Below are 19,762 nucleotides of genomic sequence, written 5' to 3'. Positions count from 1 at the left end.
CTGAATGTAGATTTCAGTTAACAGGATTTGAAATATAATTTAGTTTAAAATAAAATTTGACAGCTTATTTCTAACTTTGATGACCAAATACTACTTTTTACTGTAAATCTGTTTACGGATACCTTCTGCAGACCTTTAAAGTGCAATAGAAATATCTCTATACTAACTGATTTGTTACTGAGATTTGATTACTCAGCATTCAGCAAGGGGAGGCTGCCTACTGTTTTGTCGTTTCTCTGCTGAACTAAGCTCCCTAAGTCATCTACTCTGAAAAGTGTAAATGGCATTTTCGTACCCAAAGGCATTCTCGGATCCTTATGTGTATAGAGCAGGGGTCGGGAACCTTCGGCACGCAGTCCATCAGGATAGTCCGCTGGCGGGCCATGAAACATCTTGTTTACGTTGACTGTCTGCAGGCATGGCCACCCCACAGCTCCCAGTGGCCGCGGTTCACTGTTCCCGGCCAATGGGAGCTGTGGGAAGTGACACGGCCCGCAGCTCCCATTGGCTGGGAACGGCAAACCACAGCCACTGGGAGCTGCGGGGGGCGGGGGCTGTGCCTGCGGACAGTCAATGTAAACAAAATGTTTCATGGCCTGCCAGCGGACTATCCTGATGGACTGCGTACCGAAGGTTTCCAACCCCTGGTATAAGAGTAACATCTGCTTGCTCTAATAACAAAATAATTGTAATGTTTTATTCATGTTAGTATTGTAGAGTGACATAGATAAGAAAGACTGAGCTGAATTCCATTCATGCTTGCGCATCATTAACAAAATGAGCTAAATTCTATTGGAGGACCAACTTTTGTCCTCAGGTTCTTGCAATCCCACCAAAGACCACGGGGTGCAGAGGTGTGACTGAGGTTTGAATTTGGCCTACAGAATACTTATCACTGTTGATAATGCATAATCAGGAAAGAACACATTCTGGCTTTCAGTCCTAGTATGATTTTGCAGCACTGGCCGTTTTAAAAAAAATCTTTAGACTTATCGATTAAGCAAATTTGATCTGGAAATCATTGATGTATTAAACATGGAACCCCATTTACAAAGTCACTTTTCAAAGTAGTTCTGTACTTGAGTGTGTGTGCTTGTTTTTGCCCTCTAATCTGAGAGCATCTCCTATAATTGATCTGGAAATAAGCATTTGCTATCTGTCGTCTTCTCTTCCTCCTTTATCATTTTCCTAATTTTCTACAGTCTCTCTAGATATTTCTTCCCTCATTTCTAAAATCAAACAGCGTGCGTATCTGATCTTATCTCTTCTCAACTGCTCTTCCCCTCCCCAACTCCCCCTGCATTACTTTGGAAACATCTTCTATTTATTATTGACTGTATTGCTCTCATGCTGCTTTAGTTTCTGAAATGCTTCTATTTGTTTTTAATATTCTATGTGAATCCAGTCTTGAAAAAGAACTGCTTTAGATTTCTTGATAATAAGCAATTTGTGACCTATTTCATAGTTTCTCTGCATGTCTAATTTACTTGAGCTCATTGTCTCTAGTCAAATTTCTGCCTTGTGTTCATGGTCATGACCTGTGTGAGTCTGGTCAGTTTGGGTTTAGAGCTGGTCTTTTGACTTAAACAGTCTTGATTAAGGGCTTTGCAGGTCTTGTTATTGAAATATTCAATAGTGTACTTGTAGTTTTAATTCTGTTAGATATTGGCAGCTTTTGCTACAATTGACCATTTTTGCCTTGTTTATTGGGAAATGACAAGATAAAGCATTAATCACTAAATCAGGTATTTCATTAATACAACCAATAGGTGGCACTATTCTCTTATGTTCGAACTAAGTAGGACGTTTGAAGGTCATCTTGTCAGTCGACCAAAATAACAAAGATGTCTAGCAGCCATATTTGGTATTACAAGTTTACAGCAACATCAGATGAACATTGGATTTCTTATTTTGATATATGAAGTAGGCTTTCATTCTCCGTGAATTCTCCATCATCTAAAATGTTTTTCTTATCTAAAGCTATATATTATGGTTTCAACAATATAAAGGTATATACGGCAACACTTTGGCGACACCTTCTCTCAAAAATGAAGAAACTTTAACCTGTTTCTATATTTTGCTGCCCCATTTTATTTGCAAGATATTTACTTCACTCTGCCTAAAATATTTTTCTAATGTCATTTCTAAGTTTATTGCTAGCAGTAGTAATATTGCTGAAACCAATATCATTTGATTCAAAAGCAGTCTTTTAATAATGGTTTAACATCGTGCTAGAGCCTTATCATTGTTTCTGTAGCATACCATGAATACCTTAATTTATAATTAAATAATGGTTTATGTTTAGAGAGTGGAATTTTTGTGCTGTGCAAGCAGCTATTAATGGGAATGTGTTTGCAGTATATACCAATAGGTAGGATGGGTTTAAAGCTGGAGACAATGGACCTCCCCCCTATCTTCAGGTAGTGTCAGTAGGTTCAGAAATACATACTTTTTTCTGTAAAACTTGCAGCTATATTTGAACTGATATAGGGCAGAGTGGATTGATTTTAAATCACCAATTTTAATCATAATTTAAATCAACAAGAGGAAACCTTGATTTAAATAATTGATTTCAATTGTGTTTTGCCTTTATACTTTGAGTTGTTTTTTCTAAAGAGAGGTTGATTCTCGTTAGTTGCTAACCATTAAAACATGGTGATTCACAGCTAAATGTATCCTTTACACTACATTTTGGTGCTCCTTTTTGCTAACAGGGAGGATATGCTATCTATGCACATTTATTTAAGCAGTTATTTACTTAAATTTATTCAGGCATAACTTTTACATTTTTAATTTTGTTGGAAAATGGCAAAAGAGGCATTTCTTATTTACTAGATGATGGTGAATTGTTTTGCTTGTGATTTTTTGTGTACTTCTGTTTGGGTGAACTTCTGTTTCTGTAGCTCACGAAAGCTTATGCTCAAATAAATTTTAGTGTCTAAGGTGCTACAAGTACTCCTTTTCTTTTTGTGGATACAGACGAACACTGCTGTTACTCTGAAATCTGTTTGGGTGCTAATTCAATTACAGATGCACACAACCAGTATTTTATATTTTTTTTATTAAATAGAACTACCTTAAAAGTGATGGATACATAAGGAGAAAAAAAGTTTATCCAAACATGTTTTGCATTTCAAGCTAATTGATGTATTAAAGGAAGTGTTATTGGTAGTTAATTGACTGAACTGTTTGTTTTTGGTTACTTCAAGATTTTAGAACTAACAGATCTTGCCCTCTCACACGTAGTTTTTATTTCTAGGGTACCTCAACACTAGAAGCTAGGGTTATGATTCCCATCTCACGTAGACATAATCATGCTAGCTGTCATGGAGATACCCTACTTCTTTTAGCATGCTAGTTGTAGTAGCCTGGGCAGTGGCGAGTGATGGCACATGTTAGCTATCCCAAGTACATACCCACGGTATCTAAGTGGGTTTGAAGTTGGAACAACTAGCCTATGCCGTCACTTTCCTTTGTCAGTGCTACTGTGGTGATTACTATTTTTAACATGCTAGTTCGATGAAAGTTCGCATATGTATGTCTACTTGAGCTGGGGGTCGCATCTCTAGGTCCAAGTTTGGACGTAGCCATAGATTGGAAGAGGAAAACAAGCTCTTCCTGCTTTTTCAAATCCCAATTGTTTTCTTAACTTGGAATAAACAGAAATTAAGGAAGTATTCTCTCTGTACCTGCAGAAGAGGCTGCTGCTGCCAGAACCTGGTTTGAGACAAGCTTTCAAAATACACAGAGCTGCTCTTGGGGTCTGGGAAAGATTCTGAGAGAGTTACAGCAAAATACAAGGTCAAACAGATCATTGTTGAATATGTAGTTAGCACATATTTTAAGGTACTACTTATGTGAAACTGTCTATTTATTTAGCTGTGACACACTCAATACCTTTTCCAGAGCTCAAGAAAACCTGAAGAAGAGTTCTGTGTAGCTCAAAAGCTTCTCTCACCAACAGAGGTTGGCCCAAAAAGATATTACCTCACCTACCTGGTCTCTCTAATATGCTAGGACTGACATGGCTACAACAATACTGGATAAAAGCTGGTTTATCACGGCAACAAACTCTGGTTCTAGGTGCTTAGCAAGTGACTTCTACCAATTCAGTTTGACTTTCTTGCTAACAACCAAGTACAGCTTAATATTATTTTTTGTATTTACTTATATGATTTTAATAGATTTTAAGTAGTTTAAATCTTAAAATAGGTTGTCAATTTCATACTTAATTTTACATATATTTATTTTTTAAAAGTATACCTATATCTAAATTTTAAAAAAATCAGATTATTTATTTGTCCATTTTCGAATCATCGATTTTTATCCACCCTGATACAGAATGCGAAATGCTTCTTGGCATGTACATTTTCAAAATGCTGCATAAACCTACACTTACTGCTCTTGTAGCTGAAAGATTCCACTGAGGTCCCATAAAGAAAAATATAATAAAATACTCGATACATTCAAATGCGCGTCATTTAAAAAGAAATAGATTTATTTTGGTGTTACTTTAAAGCTTTAATCATGTGGTTCTTGCTCTTTTTTTGTAGGAGTGGTTCGCTGTATATGTGGAGCTTAATCAGCAAATTGCAGCACTGCTAAATGCTGGGGATGAGGAGGACCTGGTAGAGCTGAAAGCACTACAGCAACAGTTGAGCGATGTCTGTTATCGGCAGGCCAGTCAGCTGGAATTTAGGCAAAATCTGCTACAAGCAGCGCTTGAATTCCATGGTGTTGCCCAAGATGTAAGCTTGGTTTTAAGTGTTTACAGGCTTACTTGCCAATACACTGTTGACATAGTATTATTGAAGTTCAGTATCTTGTACAAGGTGTATTGAAAGAACAAAGTCACTTCTGTGAAAAATGCAAAAGTCTTCATTTATTGGTAGCCTGATTGAAATACTGTCATTAAGGCTGAGGTCTTCTGTTCTGTAAGAGGAATGTGTACTGTAACACTTGACATTCTGGCATGGCTTTACATTTCTGTGATATATAAATTGTAACATAAATCATAAGAGATTCAGCTAACTTCTCTTTACTTATATTTTTTGACTGGCTGGTTCTATTGCAAGGGGTAGACTGTTCTTCAGAGTTTCTCTGTAAGATATTTTTCAAGCTCTTATTTGTCTGAAGTGGATTTTATCACACAACTTGGTGTTTTTTTCTTTAAAGCCCAGTTGCTGGAACCATGTATTAGGTGATAATTTCAGCTTTCATTTAAAAAATAAGTTTCTAGCCTTTATGGATGTGGAGAAAAGCTTGAAAACTTGATGTAAGTGACCCTAAAGGCTCAGAAACCAGAAGGCAAAGGAAAAGAATCCAAAATTTATTTGTTTGTTTTAATCTCATTATTTTTAAACTAATCTCATGATTTTGGGGAGCCTGACTCATGATTCTCGAACACTTGGGCTTGGCAAGACTGAGAGTGCTCATATGTCTTTTAAATATTGATTGCAACTGTAATGATTTCATTACAAGGAATGGTTACATATCAGATAAAAGGTTTGTCTTTATCCCTCTCTATTTCAGTTGTCTCAGCAGTTAGATGGCTTATTAGGGATGTTGTGTGTAGATGTAGCACCAGCTGATGGAGCATCAATTCAGCAAACTTTAAAACTGCTTGAAGAGAAGCTGAAAAGTGTTGGTAAGCAGAAAATCGCTGAAATACAGAATTATAAATTATACTGGATCAAGTACTTGAAAGGGACAAATGCGGGGGACAGTTTTTTCCATTTTTATTTAATATATTAAACTAATTTTCCCCTTGCTCAATTCTTCCTTTACACTCTTTCACTTCTTTCTTATATATAGTAAGATCACCTCTCCCCTAGCAGTAAAACCTGCATTCTCTACTGCATGTTTATCCCATATTTGGTTGTGCCATATTCTGTGACTAGTTTATATGAAAAATGATAAAAGTAATATGCACACAAATGAAATATATTGTTACAGTGTTTACATTTAGCAACAAACCTAGAGTTTGATCCTTGGACTGCACCTCTCTTTCCCCAAGCCTGGCCGGAGCATAGGAATATACTGCAAAAATTATATCCTGATCTCCCTGGAGGAAGATGAACCTCCTGTTCCCAAACAGTAAATCTTTTATGAATTATCTAAACTCTGAAGGGAGTTATGTTCTGCCTACCTAGCCCTAGCTAGGATGCTTGCAATGATAAGACTTGTAATTAATTTTTTTTACAAACTCTGAATGCCATATGTTAGCTTTATTATAAGGGAAAGGGCAGTAGGTAGGAAGAGAGATTGTGGAATGAAAAGATGTAATAAAATTGAAATAGCTGAAGTAATTAAATTTTAAAAGTTATTGCACGTGTGCAGTAATTTATTTTGTGTATACCTCAAACCATACACTATATTAATATGGCATACAATAAATATGCTGGGCTGTACATTTAACAGCAGACTTTAAGGGCAAGCACTGAAGGATTCTTCATACTACGTTATGCAAAAGTTTGTTAACCATGTAAAATGAATTTTAAAATCATAGCCTGCATGTTCTTTGCATGATAGACATTCACTGTCTCTGATAATGATTTAGAAATAAATATGTATGCTTAAGATTGTATGCACTTATTACCTATATATATGGTGAAGCAATTATAGCTGACTATCAAATCTGACATTTCCTTGAAACACTATTTATTTATTTATTTATTTATTTATTTAATGGTCCAGCAAGTAAAAAAAATAACAAATCCATTTCCCCTAGCGTTCTGTAAATATTATAGAATGCTGCATCTAATTGATGCTCTAGATCAATATGTTTCAATACAACCAAAATGTAAAGTTTGTACATCTAGGAACGAAGAATGCCAGCCATACATACAAATACGCAGGATTCCATCCGGGGAGCAGTGATGCTGAAAAAGTCTTGGGGATCATGGTGGATAATCAGCTGAACATGAGCTCCCATTGTCACACTGTGGCCAAAGGGCTAATGTGATCCTTGGATGTATTAAGAGGGGGATATCGAGTAGGCGTACGAAGGTTATATTACCTCTGTAATTGGCACTGGTGCTACTACTCCTGGAATACTGTGTCCAGTACCGGTGTCCACACTTCAAGAAGGATGTTGAAAAATTGGAGAGGGTTCAAAGAATGAGGAAAACTAAACGGATTTAACAAACAAAATATTTTCATTTATTTTGGTTTTAGACTTAGGCCTGCAAGGTTTGCGTGAAAAAGGCCAAGGTCTTCTTGATCAGATATCTAACCAGGCATCCTGGGCCTATGGAAAAGATGTAACCATAGAAAACAAAGAAAATGTGGACCACATCCAGGGAGTGATGGAAGATATGCAGCTTAGAAAGCAACGGTAATTAATAGCACTTCTAGTGTTTATGATGATTTTTACATATTAAGAACTCACTTTAAAAAAAAAACAAAAAACACACCTGATGCTATTTTGCACCAGACCCTCATTTATATGGGTCTCAGCCATGTGATGATGGTGAAATCCTAATTTATGCAGCTGCAGTCTGGGTGACTTAAATCTCTCTTGTTTAAATAGAATGTGAGATGTTTTATTTTCTTCTTCCCTTAGAACTGTTGTCGTGGCACACTCCTAAACCCAAAGATGGCTACATTTCAGGGCTGGATGGTGGGTGTAGGTGGGAGGTGAAAGGGTGGTCCATGAAGCCATGTGCTCCCTTCTGTTCTTATACTTAGATGTGAGAAACGTAGATTACTCAAAAATAAAGATATGGGGACAGTGTATGATCTCCTCTTGTAGGCACTACCAGACACTCTGACATATTCAATAACATATTCTCCACTTAGAACATATGCAGTTGCGGGGGAGGGGGCTGGGGAGCCCCAATGGGGTTGAGCTAGGGAGCAGCAGACCTGTGGTGTGCCCTTACAAAAGCACACCATAACTCATGCAGTCATTTAATCGTTACCTCTTCCTCCCAGATTTAAATTTCTGAGGTGAGGCCTCAATTCACTAGAGTATCCCTGTTTGGGAGTTCACTTAACGAGTTGTTTAATTTTAGGCATATACCTAAATCCCACTGATTTAAATTTAAAAGTAAGCAAGTGCTTAAAAGCTGTCCTGCATAAGATGTGCTTAAGTATCTTCCTGAATTGGGGCCTTATTGTGTTAAAGACCATTATTTTCCCAATATTTCTTTTCCACCAATACAGTTGTTGTAGTTGCCACAGGGGTGTTGCATGATCCTCAGTTGGAGAGGAGGTGGTCTGTGTGATCGCAGGTGTGTGAGATGAAGAGGTGTTGGTCCATGAGAGAACCTCTCTGTTAAGGTGTGAGCCCCATTGATAAAATAGTTTGAAGAACACCTGTCCTAAACCTTTCTCCAGGAAGGATCCTTCCACCTGATAAATCCATTCAGCTTTGTAGCTCTGTTGAAGGGACAGCAGCTGTTCTCAAGTGCAAAACTTTTTCGTTACCTTTTATAGAAATGTGTTTTGAAAGTGACTTAAATGTAGCCCCTTAACATTTTCTCATCTTATCAAGAAGCCCTAGGTGTCTTTATAGCTGCTCTAGCCAAAGCAATCTTTGAAGATTTTTGTTTGTTTTGAATTCATGTTGACAAATGACAGCCTTTGTATACTAATATGGCACGTGTTTTTGTTAAAATAATTGAAACTTGGACCATCAGAACTAAATAAAATCCACACTTTTCCTTACCATTACTATTGTGGTTTCTACCAGACACAGAAAAGAAGTTTGGACAGTTAGAATTCTACCTAATTTGCACAAGTTATACTAGATAAAAGGAAATGTCCAAGGACTGATCTTGGAAAATATTCATCTCACCACAAAAGCGCATTTTTCTAGCTCAAGTACATCAGCTTCCATAACAAGAAAGCCTCATCTGTAATATTACTGACATTTTTTTTCCAGAGAAAGAACAATATAGTTAGGAGCTGAATGTGAATTTTCTCCCCTCTGATAGATATGCACAAAGGAATTTGTATGACTATAAGTCCTTTAGTTAGCCCGAATACAAATCACGTTCAAAGTAAAATCAGACAAGGTATTAGTTTTTAATTTATTTTCCCACTTGAATTGCAAGATTTGCTTGCAGTAGTTAATTGTAAATAGTTTTAAGATTCCTGGTAGGTCCAAACCATGCGTGAGTAACACAATAAGAATTGTAAAATATTGGCTACTAAACCTATCCAATGTTTCATACAGTTTTTGAATGTTTGTTTCTAGGGATATTTTGGCTAGATCTCTAAAATTCTTGGAATCTAAAAGTCATGTTTTCTCTCACAGTAGCTGCTGCTCAGTGTAAGTGTTACGGCACTGCAAGGCACAGTTAACAAAGCTCAAAATTTTAATACATTGCAGGGCTCATGCAAATTACAAAGCCTGTTTGAAAAATCTGCTTGTGCATGTGCATATCCTGTCACTTACAAAGCTAACGGTTGCTATCATGATTATCTGAATTTGTTACTGAGCTGTGTAGCATTCTGATTCTCCCTCTATATTCAACTAAATATCTTTTAAATTCAGAGAGCAAAAAGTCATTATTTAGATTAATGTATTATAATTTTGAGCTCTGAAGGTTGACAGGAAAGTGCTTCCAATATTTTCATATCATGACTGTAGAAAATGAATTAATTATGTCATGAGTTTAGTTTTAGCTATCCTCTTTCTGCATTCATTTTATATAAATTACATTTTGAATGGATTCTGACGAGTTATAGCAAAGAAAATCATCCAAACTAATCTTAAAAGTCTTTATGGTTCTTGTTTGTGATGATTAATTTATCTTGTAACCTTTTAAATAATAGTTGGCTAAAAATGGTGGAGTGGGGAAATGCAGATGAATTTTAGACATTCTCCAGTTGTCTTGAAGGCAATGGCTGTTGACACATCAGTGTTTTTTAGAGTTCAGCTGCCATTTACTGCACGTTTCTTTGGAATGCATTGCAAAATCCAGTAATGTGTGAGCCAGGCTAGTGGCACAATGATGCGTAATTACCTCTTTCATGAAAACTGACTTCTTGATGCATAGGTTTAAAAATGCATAAATTGAGATACCATAGCTCTTATTCCCAGGGTATATTTAGTGTGCTGAATGGTTACTCTTTCTGTGATGTTATTTCAGTTATCCCTAAATGTTTGGGTTTCCTCAGGTGTGAGGACATGGTAGATGTGCGACGGCTAAAGATGCTTCAAATGGTACAGTTATTTAAATGTGAAGAAGATGCTGCTCAGGTAAGGACTGGCTATAGAACTTCACAGTTCTGCTATTTTCAGAGATGTTTGTTGGTTGAACTGTGTGAAATAGTCCTTAAATGTGTGTGGAATAAACATGATTGTGCTTTTGTGATGGCATGATGCTTTCAGATATTGAGGGCTCGTACAATGTGGCTACCATATAGCTCTTCACCCAGGCTGTGTCTTGGTACTAAATGCAAACTTTTCTCTATGATGAATCTAATTTAATTGGCAGTCTTGATTATGACATTTCTGACTGTTGTATGATTTATGTAATCATACGTCATGTTTTATCTTAATCTAAATTAAAATGCCTGAATTACAACTCTTTTTCTAGAGCCATACAGGAACCATCAAACCACTTCTGCAAATATTATGCTGACAAATGCTTTTTTCAATTTTAAAGTATATTTTTTCTCTTTTAATTCTTTTAAATTTAAGTCTTTTGTTTTTAATTACTTCAGAGTATTCACAAAGAGTAAAAGGTTATGGCAATGAATAAAAATAACAGTTTGGAAATTGGGGTTATATACAGAATAATGATTTAGTTGAGACCTTTTCTGATTTTTTAAATGCAGAGCGATTTAAATTTGGCTCGGTGTACTTGATGATTTTCTTTTTAATCTGCTTTAAAGCCAGTTTCTATTCGTTTAATTTACTTCTCTTTTTAAGGCAGTAGAATGGTTAAGTGAACTGTTGGATGCTCTGCTTAAGACCCACATCAGATTGGGAGATGATGCTCAAGAAACCAGAGTTTTGTTGGAAAAGCATCGAAAGTTTTTTGATGTTGCACAGGTGAGTGGTGGATTATCTTCATTCTAGAAACTCACTTTTTGCATAGCTACAGGCAGCTTTTAGCTGTACTTGGTGTAAATTTGGGGGACAATAGTAGAGTTTCCACCGTTAACTGTTTTTGTAGTTTGCATCCATGCTTGCGTAGGGAAATACTGATAGCCGAAATCAGTGATTAGATTTAGAAGGATTTTAAAGCTGCGGTACCCATATTGATGCTGACAGTCTTATGACCTTTGTCGGTTCCGATGGGCACAGGAAATGCAGAGCATAAAAGAAGTTTGATGTTGATAAAAATGGGAGATGTCTGAGACAGTTTTCCTAATGAATTCTGAAGTGATTGCAACGAATGTAGCAAAAATATGGGCGAGCCATCTGGCATTTTGGTAAAGCTGTGCATTACAGTGCAAGAGATGTAGGTTTCATGTTTGTTTCCAGGATATAGGTAAATGGAGATTGAGGTACTAATATCTCAAAAGCAACTCTCACATAGATGCAGAGACTCCTGATGGGCCTTAAAAAACAACAACAAAAAAACCCAGAAATATAGCTATCTACTTGGTGAACTAATTATTCACACAATTTGTAGATGATGTATTTCACTGGACTAGATCAGTTCAAGCGTGCTTTGTGGAAATACATCTAAGAGAATTCATCTCTTGCAGGTTTGTCTGTATTGTTACATATTGTCTATTCTGAAGCTGAAATTAGAATTTTACATGTACTCTGTTTTTTCTTTGCAGAGTACTTATGATTATGGGAGACAGTTACTACAGGCTACAGTTGTACTGTGCCAGTCTCTGCGATGCACTTCTAGGTCCTCAGGAGACACACTTCCGAGACTAAACAGAGTATGGAAACAGTTTACAATAACTTCTGAAGAGAGAGTACACAGGTTGGAAATGGCTATTGCATTTCATTCAAATGCTGAAAAGGTGAGTTGTTTTAGGAAGAAAAACTAGTTCTCTTTTAGTTGAAGTAAAATGAAAAATAAACATGTAAATTAAATCCTGCTGTGTATTTATTGGACTACAATCGAATTCTGCTTATTTTGCTTTCTCCATTTTTAAAACAAAATTAAATAGCATTTTCTACATTGAAAATATATTTTATAGTTCAGCTGTTTGAAATGTAAAATAAATCCCATAAAACTGTCAAAAATGTAAATCATTGTCTCTTCCATTTGATTATCCTAGTCACTTAGCTTTAAATTACTTACGATTGGAACATATTGACACGAGAGGGCTGTATAATCAACAGTAATACCTAAGAGAGAAAAGACAGTCTTTGTGGTTAAGGCACTGGACTAGGAGCCAGAACAACTTGGTTCACTTCCTGGCTCTGATGCTGACTTTTTGGACAGGCGGGGGACAGAGCAGGGTTATTGTTAGGAGTACTCTGTGTTGGTATTGTCTTTATCATAAAAGTAAGTGTCCCACGACTGTCCCCTATGGGGTATTAGTTGTGGTCGCAGAGAAGAGCGTGTGTAGCCTACCATAAAGTTGTGAGGAATAACTGCCCTTGCATTAGCTACTGCAGGACTAGCTGGGGGCACTCAAATGCATGAGTTCCAGAAAATGTTAGTTTGTGATTAAGGAAAAGGCAAATTAATTCTTCAGAACATACAGGTTATGATGATTTGGGGAATATGGGTTGTTGGTGCTGTACCATACAGCAAATGCATGAATGTACATTATCGCTTTTATACCACTGTTTTTAGAAAAAAAATTTATGGCAAGGATCTTAAAATCTATTTATCTCCAATGCACACATCATCATGGTATATGGTAGTCAATATAGGACACAGTGAATGCATAAATTCAAATTGATATTGAAGCACAGTCTTGTTGTAGAGTTAATCCATATATTCCTGACTTCCAATAATTTTTTTCTTAGTTAGAAATCATTTTGGATTTAAGGGTATTGGGAAGCTCAGGAGATTGGTAATGGGCTACCAAGTCTTGTGGCTGTGCTATCAATTCAGATCAAATCTAGGTCAGTAGTGTCTGAAAGCTATTCAAATCTGATGATAAATGGTAAGAGTTGGTAAATGATGTGACTGTCTCAGTCCAGCTCTTAATGGAGAGTTGTCCATATCACAGAAACTCTTTCATAATTGGAAATAATTCACTGACACATTTGTAGGCAGTCTAAGTAGAAAGAAGTGAATGGATATGCAGAGAATTAGCTTCTCACCCATAAAGGTAGGTAGTCTTCCTACAACTATGTTGTGGTATATTGGTGGGACAGTGTGAAGAACCCTGCACTGCTACTGCCCATATGCTTCACCAATTCAATTGATAAATCAGGACTTCAACATTGCCAGTCTGGTGGCAGACCTTTTACAAGCACCCCTTTTGCTCAAACTTTACCAAAAGAGGAAAAGGATGACTTTGGATTTAGGTGAAAATATAGTTAAGTACTGACATTAGGTCCAGATCCAGTGTAGCAATTTGTGTGGTCCTGTGTTTTAACCCTTTCACACCTGTTGAACTTTGCACTAGTGTGTAGAGTCTGAAAAACTGGTTGGAGTTCTCAGGAATAATTTGAGTGGCTCCTTTATTATTCATGTGCTTGTATTTCAAATTGCTGCTTGGCTTGTTGGCTGATATGAGTTATTTTTGTATGCATTTGAATTAGTTGTTGGAATACCTGGTGGTGAGTTGTGGTTAAATTTTATTTATTTATTCATTTATGTATTTGGAACTTCTTAACAGTAATGTAAAATGTATTGGCACACAGTGCAGCAGCACAGACTATCTTGTCAAGGTGGGTTAGTCATTTGTGTTAGATTTTTCTGAGTGTACTTGGATTGTTACAAATTGGTCTTACATAAATGTGTACATGAAGATGCATTAACTGTGCTGAAGCTTGATACTGTCCACTCTCTCTTTTGTTTTACATTTTCGTGGTGTTTGTTACAGATTTTGCAAGAATTTCCAGAGCAGCCTGAAGCCATTCATGAAATGGAGCAATTGGATGAAATTGAAGCAGTTGGGAAATCACTGTTGGACAGATTAACAGTGCCTGTAGTGTATCCTGATGGGTATGGAACATGTTATTGTAATACTTTCTCAATATGCTTTTGTGACGGTTTGGCAGTGGTATGATTAGAACATTTAGTGTTCAAATTGTTCATATTTATAAATTATCTGAAAAGCAGAGTGTACAGTGAGGTGGCAAAATTTGCAGAGGATACAAAATTACGCAAAACAGTTGTGTCCAAAGCTGATTACAAAATGTTACAAAGGGATCTCAATGAACTGGGTGACTGGGCAACAAAATGGCAGATGAAATTCAGTGCAAAGTAATGTAAGGTAATTGCAACTATAGATAAAAAATTATGGGGTTTCAATTAGCTATTATTACTCAAGAAAGGCATCTTGGAGTCATCACGAATAGATATCTATAAACATCTGTTCAATGTGGAGCAGTAGCTAACGGAATGTAAGGAACCATTATGACATGGATAGATAAGACAGAAAATACCAAAATGCCACTGTATAAATCCATAAGACGCCCATGCCTTGAACACTGTGCAGTTCTGGTTGCTCCATCTCAAAAAAGATGTATAAGGATTGGAAAAAGTACAGCAAAGAGCAACAAAAATGACTGGGGTGTGAAACAGCTTCCATATGAAGAGAGATTAAAAAGTCTGGGACCGTTCATCTCAGAAAAGGGATTAAGGGGTATATGGTAGAGGTCTATAAAATCATGAATATTATGGAAAAAGTGAATAGGGAAGTGTTGTTTACCCATCTATGGAACACAAAAACTATGGGTCTCCCGATGAAATTAATAGGCAGGAGGTTTAAAGCAAACAAAAGGAAGTACTCCTTCACACAATGCACTGTCAACCTGTGAAATTCATTGCCATGGGATGTTGTGACCGCCAAAAGAATAACTGGGTTCAAAAAAGAATTAGATATGTTCTTGGAGGATAGGTCCATCAATGGATATTAGCCAAGATGGTCAGGGACACCCTGCCATGTTCTGGGTGTCCCTAAACTTCCAACTGCCAAAAGCTGGGACTGGATGACAGCTGGTGGATGGATCACTCACTGGTTTGTTCATTCCCTTTGAAGTATCTGGCACCAGCCACTGTCAGAAGACAGGATACTGGCTAAATGGACCATTGGTATGACCCAGTATGGCTGTTCTTACGTGCTTAAATACCAATGTAATGAACTGCTATCAGGATTTTTTTCTCAGGAGTAGAAAAGGGGGCAGTTCCACTCCATAGCTAGCCGATGGGGGGGAAAAAAAGCAATAGAAACAATCTGCCCATTGCTTTCAACTGTATTATTTATTTTCATGCACTCCATCAACACCAGGCACTCATACTTTGAACTACAGGCTTTGGAGCTTGAGTGAGATGTTCTCCCTCTGAGTAGTGCTGCTGAGTAAGCAGGTAGCCACATTCTGCACCAACCAAAGTTTTCAAATTGTCTTCAGGTGCAGCTCCAAATAGACACTGCTGCAATAGAAATACAGAAAAGCATGCATGGTTCTTGCTTACGTAAGGCCTGGCTCTTCCCAGTGAGCTCACTGTTTATCTTTCGTGAACGCTTAAAATTCACCAATTTAATTATTTTTTAAACATGTCTTAATTTCTTTGTCCGTGAAATTTCCATTTCACATACTGAAAACTGGTGAAATGAGTTATCTGAAACAAGACCCAGTTGCTGGTCAGTCAGGGTTTTCCTCCAGGGATGATTGTAACCAGAAATCAAAACAATGGGCCAATGGGAGCTTTGGGGGAGGTACCCGCAGGGGAGGGCAGCACACGGAGCTCTCTGCCTCCCCCTCCCCGAGGGGCCACAGGGACGTGGTGCCGGCTGCTTGTGGGAGCAGTGCAGGGCCAGGGCAGGCAGGGAGCCTGTCTTAGCCCCACTGCGTGCCACTGCCATCCTGGAGCCACTCCAGGTAAGTAGTGCCTGGCCGGAGTCCACACCCTGAATCCCTCCTGCACCCCAAACCCCAACCCCCTCTCCTGAGCCCCTTCCTGCACCCCAATCCCCTGTCCTGAGCCCCTTCCTGCACACCGCACGCCCTCCCACACTCCGCACCTCCCGCACCCCAAGCCCCTGCCCCAGCCCTACATTCATGGCCCTGCATTCAATTTCCCCACCCAGATGTGGCCCTCAGGCCAAAAAGTTTGGACACCCCTGCATTATAGAGTAGACAAGTATGCTTTTTGAAGAACTGCTCTGATTTCTGTTCCTGAGAAGCAATCTTACCTTTGGTTCGAGCAATTGCTGTTTAGTTTGTATCTTGTTAATGAGACTTTGTCCATTTCTGGGAATGGAATATCTTTCTTACATGGAAATGGTGTTTTTCTGATAAACTGGGTCCATCTGTAATGCCTCACATGTAGTTGCTATTTTGAGGGGTTATAGTGGTGCTAGTATTTTTTTAATAGTCCCTTCTCTGAAATGTCACCTCTTTTTAAGGACAGTCAGGTTTTTTATTGTGCTTTGCACTTCTCTGGATAAATTACTGTAAGGGACATTTGTCAACTTACAAATCGTACTTCTGTCTGAACAGTTTTTATCTTCTCTTCTTACTTGCAACACAACTGATTGCTGTAGTTAAAAGAGATGAGAGGAAAAAATATTTTTCTCAATTTTTTTCAGTTTACTTTGTGCATTTGACATTTTTGGTATAGTCAGCTTCTCTGTTCCTGGTATAGTTGTCAGTAAAGTATTTCTTCTATAGGTCTTTTCCATGGCAAGAATGGAGAAAAAACTTTTTTTTTTTTTTTTTTTGAGAGCAAGGGACTATGGTTGAAAAACCACAAGAATTGACAGATGGACTCAGGGGCAAGTGTACTACCTGAAACCGCTTTTAACTCATTTTTTAAAGGTGATTAGATTTGAAGTTGACAGTGACTCTATATGATTGAGTGTGCCATCCCTTTCTTTAACCAGTTTCACTCTAACCTCCTCTACCTCCTAGCCTGTAAGTACCGTCTGTTTGTTCCTGCAAGTTCAGCTTTCATGGTTAGGGAAGGTAACAGCAGTCTCAGGACAGCCAGTAGTGGTGCTGCAATGTCATTGATCACTTGTGTCTGTTGCTATATGATGAAATCAAAATCCCATTACTAAGACAATGACTTTGTCAATCCGAGAAGTAGCATTTACATAAGAAAAACTTCATATTCTTTTAGCATAAACTAAATTAATTAAATGGACAGTTTTCTTTTGTTGTAGCTATAAGGAGATATGTAATGTATTTGTGTAAGTTGTTGATATATTATGAATTTGCATAGCACATTTTGGGTGTTACTGCAATACAAATAACCTTTTTACTGTGTTGTAACATTTATTAAACAAACATTTGCCTTGCTGACTATTTGGACATTAAGGTAAAAACGCCAATAACAATTACACATTTTTAAAAAATGGATTTGGTCCTCAGAAGTGCCAGATTGGCCATCCTGCAGCTACAGAACAGAGCAAATGTAGCACAGGGAGTGGGAAAGCAAACTTACGTTGACCTGCTAACATGCTTCATAGCTGTTCTGAAGGGACTGCTTTGGTGAATGAGTGGATGGCTTAGTCTCCCTATTCATTCTGTCCTGGGTTTATTTTCTGATCAGTCATAGCAAAATAACAATTTAGGGTCTGCTCTAAGGCCCACTGAAGTTGGTGTTTAAAATTACAAGCAGAAAAGAACCTCTATTTCTATGCTGTTTGAAGTTTTCAGGATTTTATTTGTATTCACATGAGAATTCTAGTACAGTTTTACCTTTCTGTGTTTGTTTGTGTTTGTTTTTTAGTACTGAGCAGTACTTTGGGAGCCCAAGTGACATGGCTTCCACAGCAGAACACATTAGAGAGAAGATGAAGCTACTTAGCCTGAAAAAGCAGCAGCTGAGACAACCAGAAGCGACTACCCCAGAGAGCTAATAGACTGGACCCTTATCTACCAGCTCAGAATAAGATTTCAGTTTGTAACCCAGCATGTCGTCTGAATATTACAGCATTTAACATAATGCATTTCATAGCCATTATAAAAGCCTCATCTTTTTCAAAGTAAACATTGCTCCTCAACATCATAACACTGTACATCTGCCAAGCCATAATTATTTAACATGCTATGAAACCATAGATTTCAAGTATCTTATCAAAAGGAACTGTAAACCTTGCACTGAAAAATTGCTGTAAAGCTTTACCCTGACCTGTCAGTTGCTTCTTAGTTAAACAGCTGACATAAGCTTTGAATGGTGCTAATCAGAATGTAGAAATTCCACCTATGAAACAGTAGCTCTCTTTACCCCCCCTCCCCCCCAGTGATGTAGTATTTTTAGGCTGTAGGTAAGCTACCTGTTTGCGTAGACAGTGGTGACCCTATCATTTTAATTTGTAATACTTTAAAAATGACCCTTTCTGTTGTGCCAATATGCAACCTGCCCATCAAATCTTTGATATATCAGATTCATTAAACAGATGTTTTCCTATTTGTATTGATATGTATTAAAAGCTGATTGTGCTTAATAAAAACCATCTTTTAAAAATCTGATACAAATTGGTGGTTCTGATTTATCTTCCCAAATGCGAATACTATGTTCGTTACATACTCAAAGTTGGTAAAACCACATTTTTACGAAGTCCGTATCATTCTTCTTAAGGGCACATTATGGTACCCTTCATAGCTGAGTAGTGCCTTTCTTTAGGAGTAGTTCCACTGATGTCAGTGGAACTACACCTGGCGCAAGCTAGGAGGGTATTACAATCTGGCCCTCAATGACTGGGTTTTTTTATTTGTTTTTAAACGAGGAAAAGTCAGCAGTGCACAATAGCAAACTGTTACGTGCACAAGACAGAGGACAAAACATTAACAAGGATGGCCCTATAAACTCTGTTGTTGTTCATGGTTGGTAGGTGTTTTCTGTGTTTCATTTATGATCTTTTGACACCTATAATGGGAGAGGATGGTCTATGCCCTTTGGATTGAAGATGTTGAGCGGTGTGGACTCTAGACACCTTCACTATTGCTTCTCGGTGGTTGAAGACTTTCATTTCATTAGAAGTGGTCAATATGAAATTCCCAAACAGTTTAAAACCATTAAAAACAAGATTTATTAAGAATAGGAAATCAGATTAAAAGAAAATAAACTCTATGCATAATTTGGCTAGCCTTTCACCCTGCAAAAACTAATCCAGATACATACCATTCATGTCCATACAGGAAAGTGAAGTCTCACATTTCCAGAGTATGCATCCTTTCTCCCATCTGATCCTTTTTGAAACCAGCATGTCAAAAAGTCAGCTTGCTGCTTTAGGTTTCCTGTGTCATCTTTCCCACTTACTTGACTCATAGTACTGCTGTACTTTTTTGGATTTCTTTGATGTACTTGATTTCAAAGTGTGTGTCTGCAGAAAGAGGAGCATTAGGCTGTCTCTTATGGCTTTTTCTCCAAATAAATTTATCATTGTAATGGTTGGATTGGCTACCATCAGTTGGCTACACCTGGGAGGGAGGGGGTTCCATAAATCTTTCATAACTTAAAAAGTTCCTTGAAAGTTAGGTATATTCACACAGTAGTTGTTTAAGTTCATCATCACTTAAACCCTACTCAGTGAGCTCTCTGCCTTCCTTCTAGACTAAGGCCCATGCTTTCTCATGTTAATAATGGTCCTGGCTAGAAGCTTCAAGCGAAATCTATCTTGTCTGCCTTTGAGGAGATGGTTCACTTTTTCCATGTAATTCTCTAAACTTCATTTAGCTCCATATCAAATGTGAGTTAATGAT

At 37.6% G+C, this 19,762-nt stretch overlaps 1 protein-coding gene across 1 annotated transcript in view; it reads left to right on the top strand.

Annotated features, from left to right (window-relative positions):
- The window catches only part of SESTD1 (SEC14 and spectrin domain containing 1), a 92,699-nt gene extending 74,282 nt beyond the window's left edge, over positions 1 to 18,417 (top strand). Inside the window, exons 11-18 of the mRNA XM_077830398.1 lie at positions 4,554 to 4,748; positions 5,533 to 5,647; positions 7,177 to 7,336; positions 10,129 to 10,210; positions 10,886 to 11,008; positions 11,749 to 11,940; positions 13,930 to 14,051; positions 17,787 to 18,417. Coding sequence (XP_077686524.1) covers positions 4,554 to 4,748; positions 5,533 to 5,647; positions 7,177 to 7,336; positions 10,129 to 10,210; positions 10,886 to 11,008; positions 11,749 to 11,940; positions 13,930 to 14,051; positions 17,787 to 17,916 — 1,119 coding nt within the window. The 3' untranslated portion in view covers positions 17,917 to 18,417. The remainder of the gene's footprint in view (positions 1 to 4,553; positions 4,749 to 5,532; positions 5,648 to 7,176; positions 7,337 to 10,128; positions 10,211 to 10,885; positions 11,009 to 11,748; positions 11,941 to 13,929; positions 14,052 to 17,786) is intronic.
- Positions 18,418 to 19,762: the final 1,345 nt, after the last annotated feature.

The sequence above is a fragment of the Eretmochelys imbricata genome, chromosome 11 (genome assembly GCF_965152235.1).
Source record: "Eretmochelys imbricata isolate rEreImb1 chromosome 11, rEreImb1.hap1, whole genome shotgun sequence".
Taxonomy (NCBI): Eukaryota; Metazoa; Chordata; order Testudines; family Cheloniidae; genus Eretmochelys; species Eretmochelys imbricata.
The sequence above is the reverse complement of the archived record's forward strand: the minus strand, read 5'-3'. Positions and strand labels throughout refer to the sequence as shown.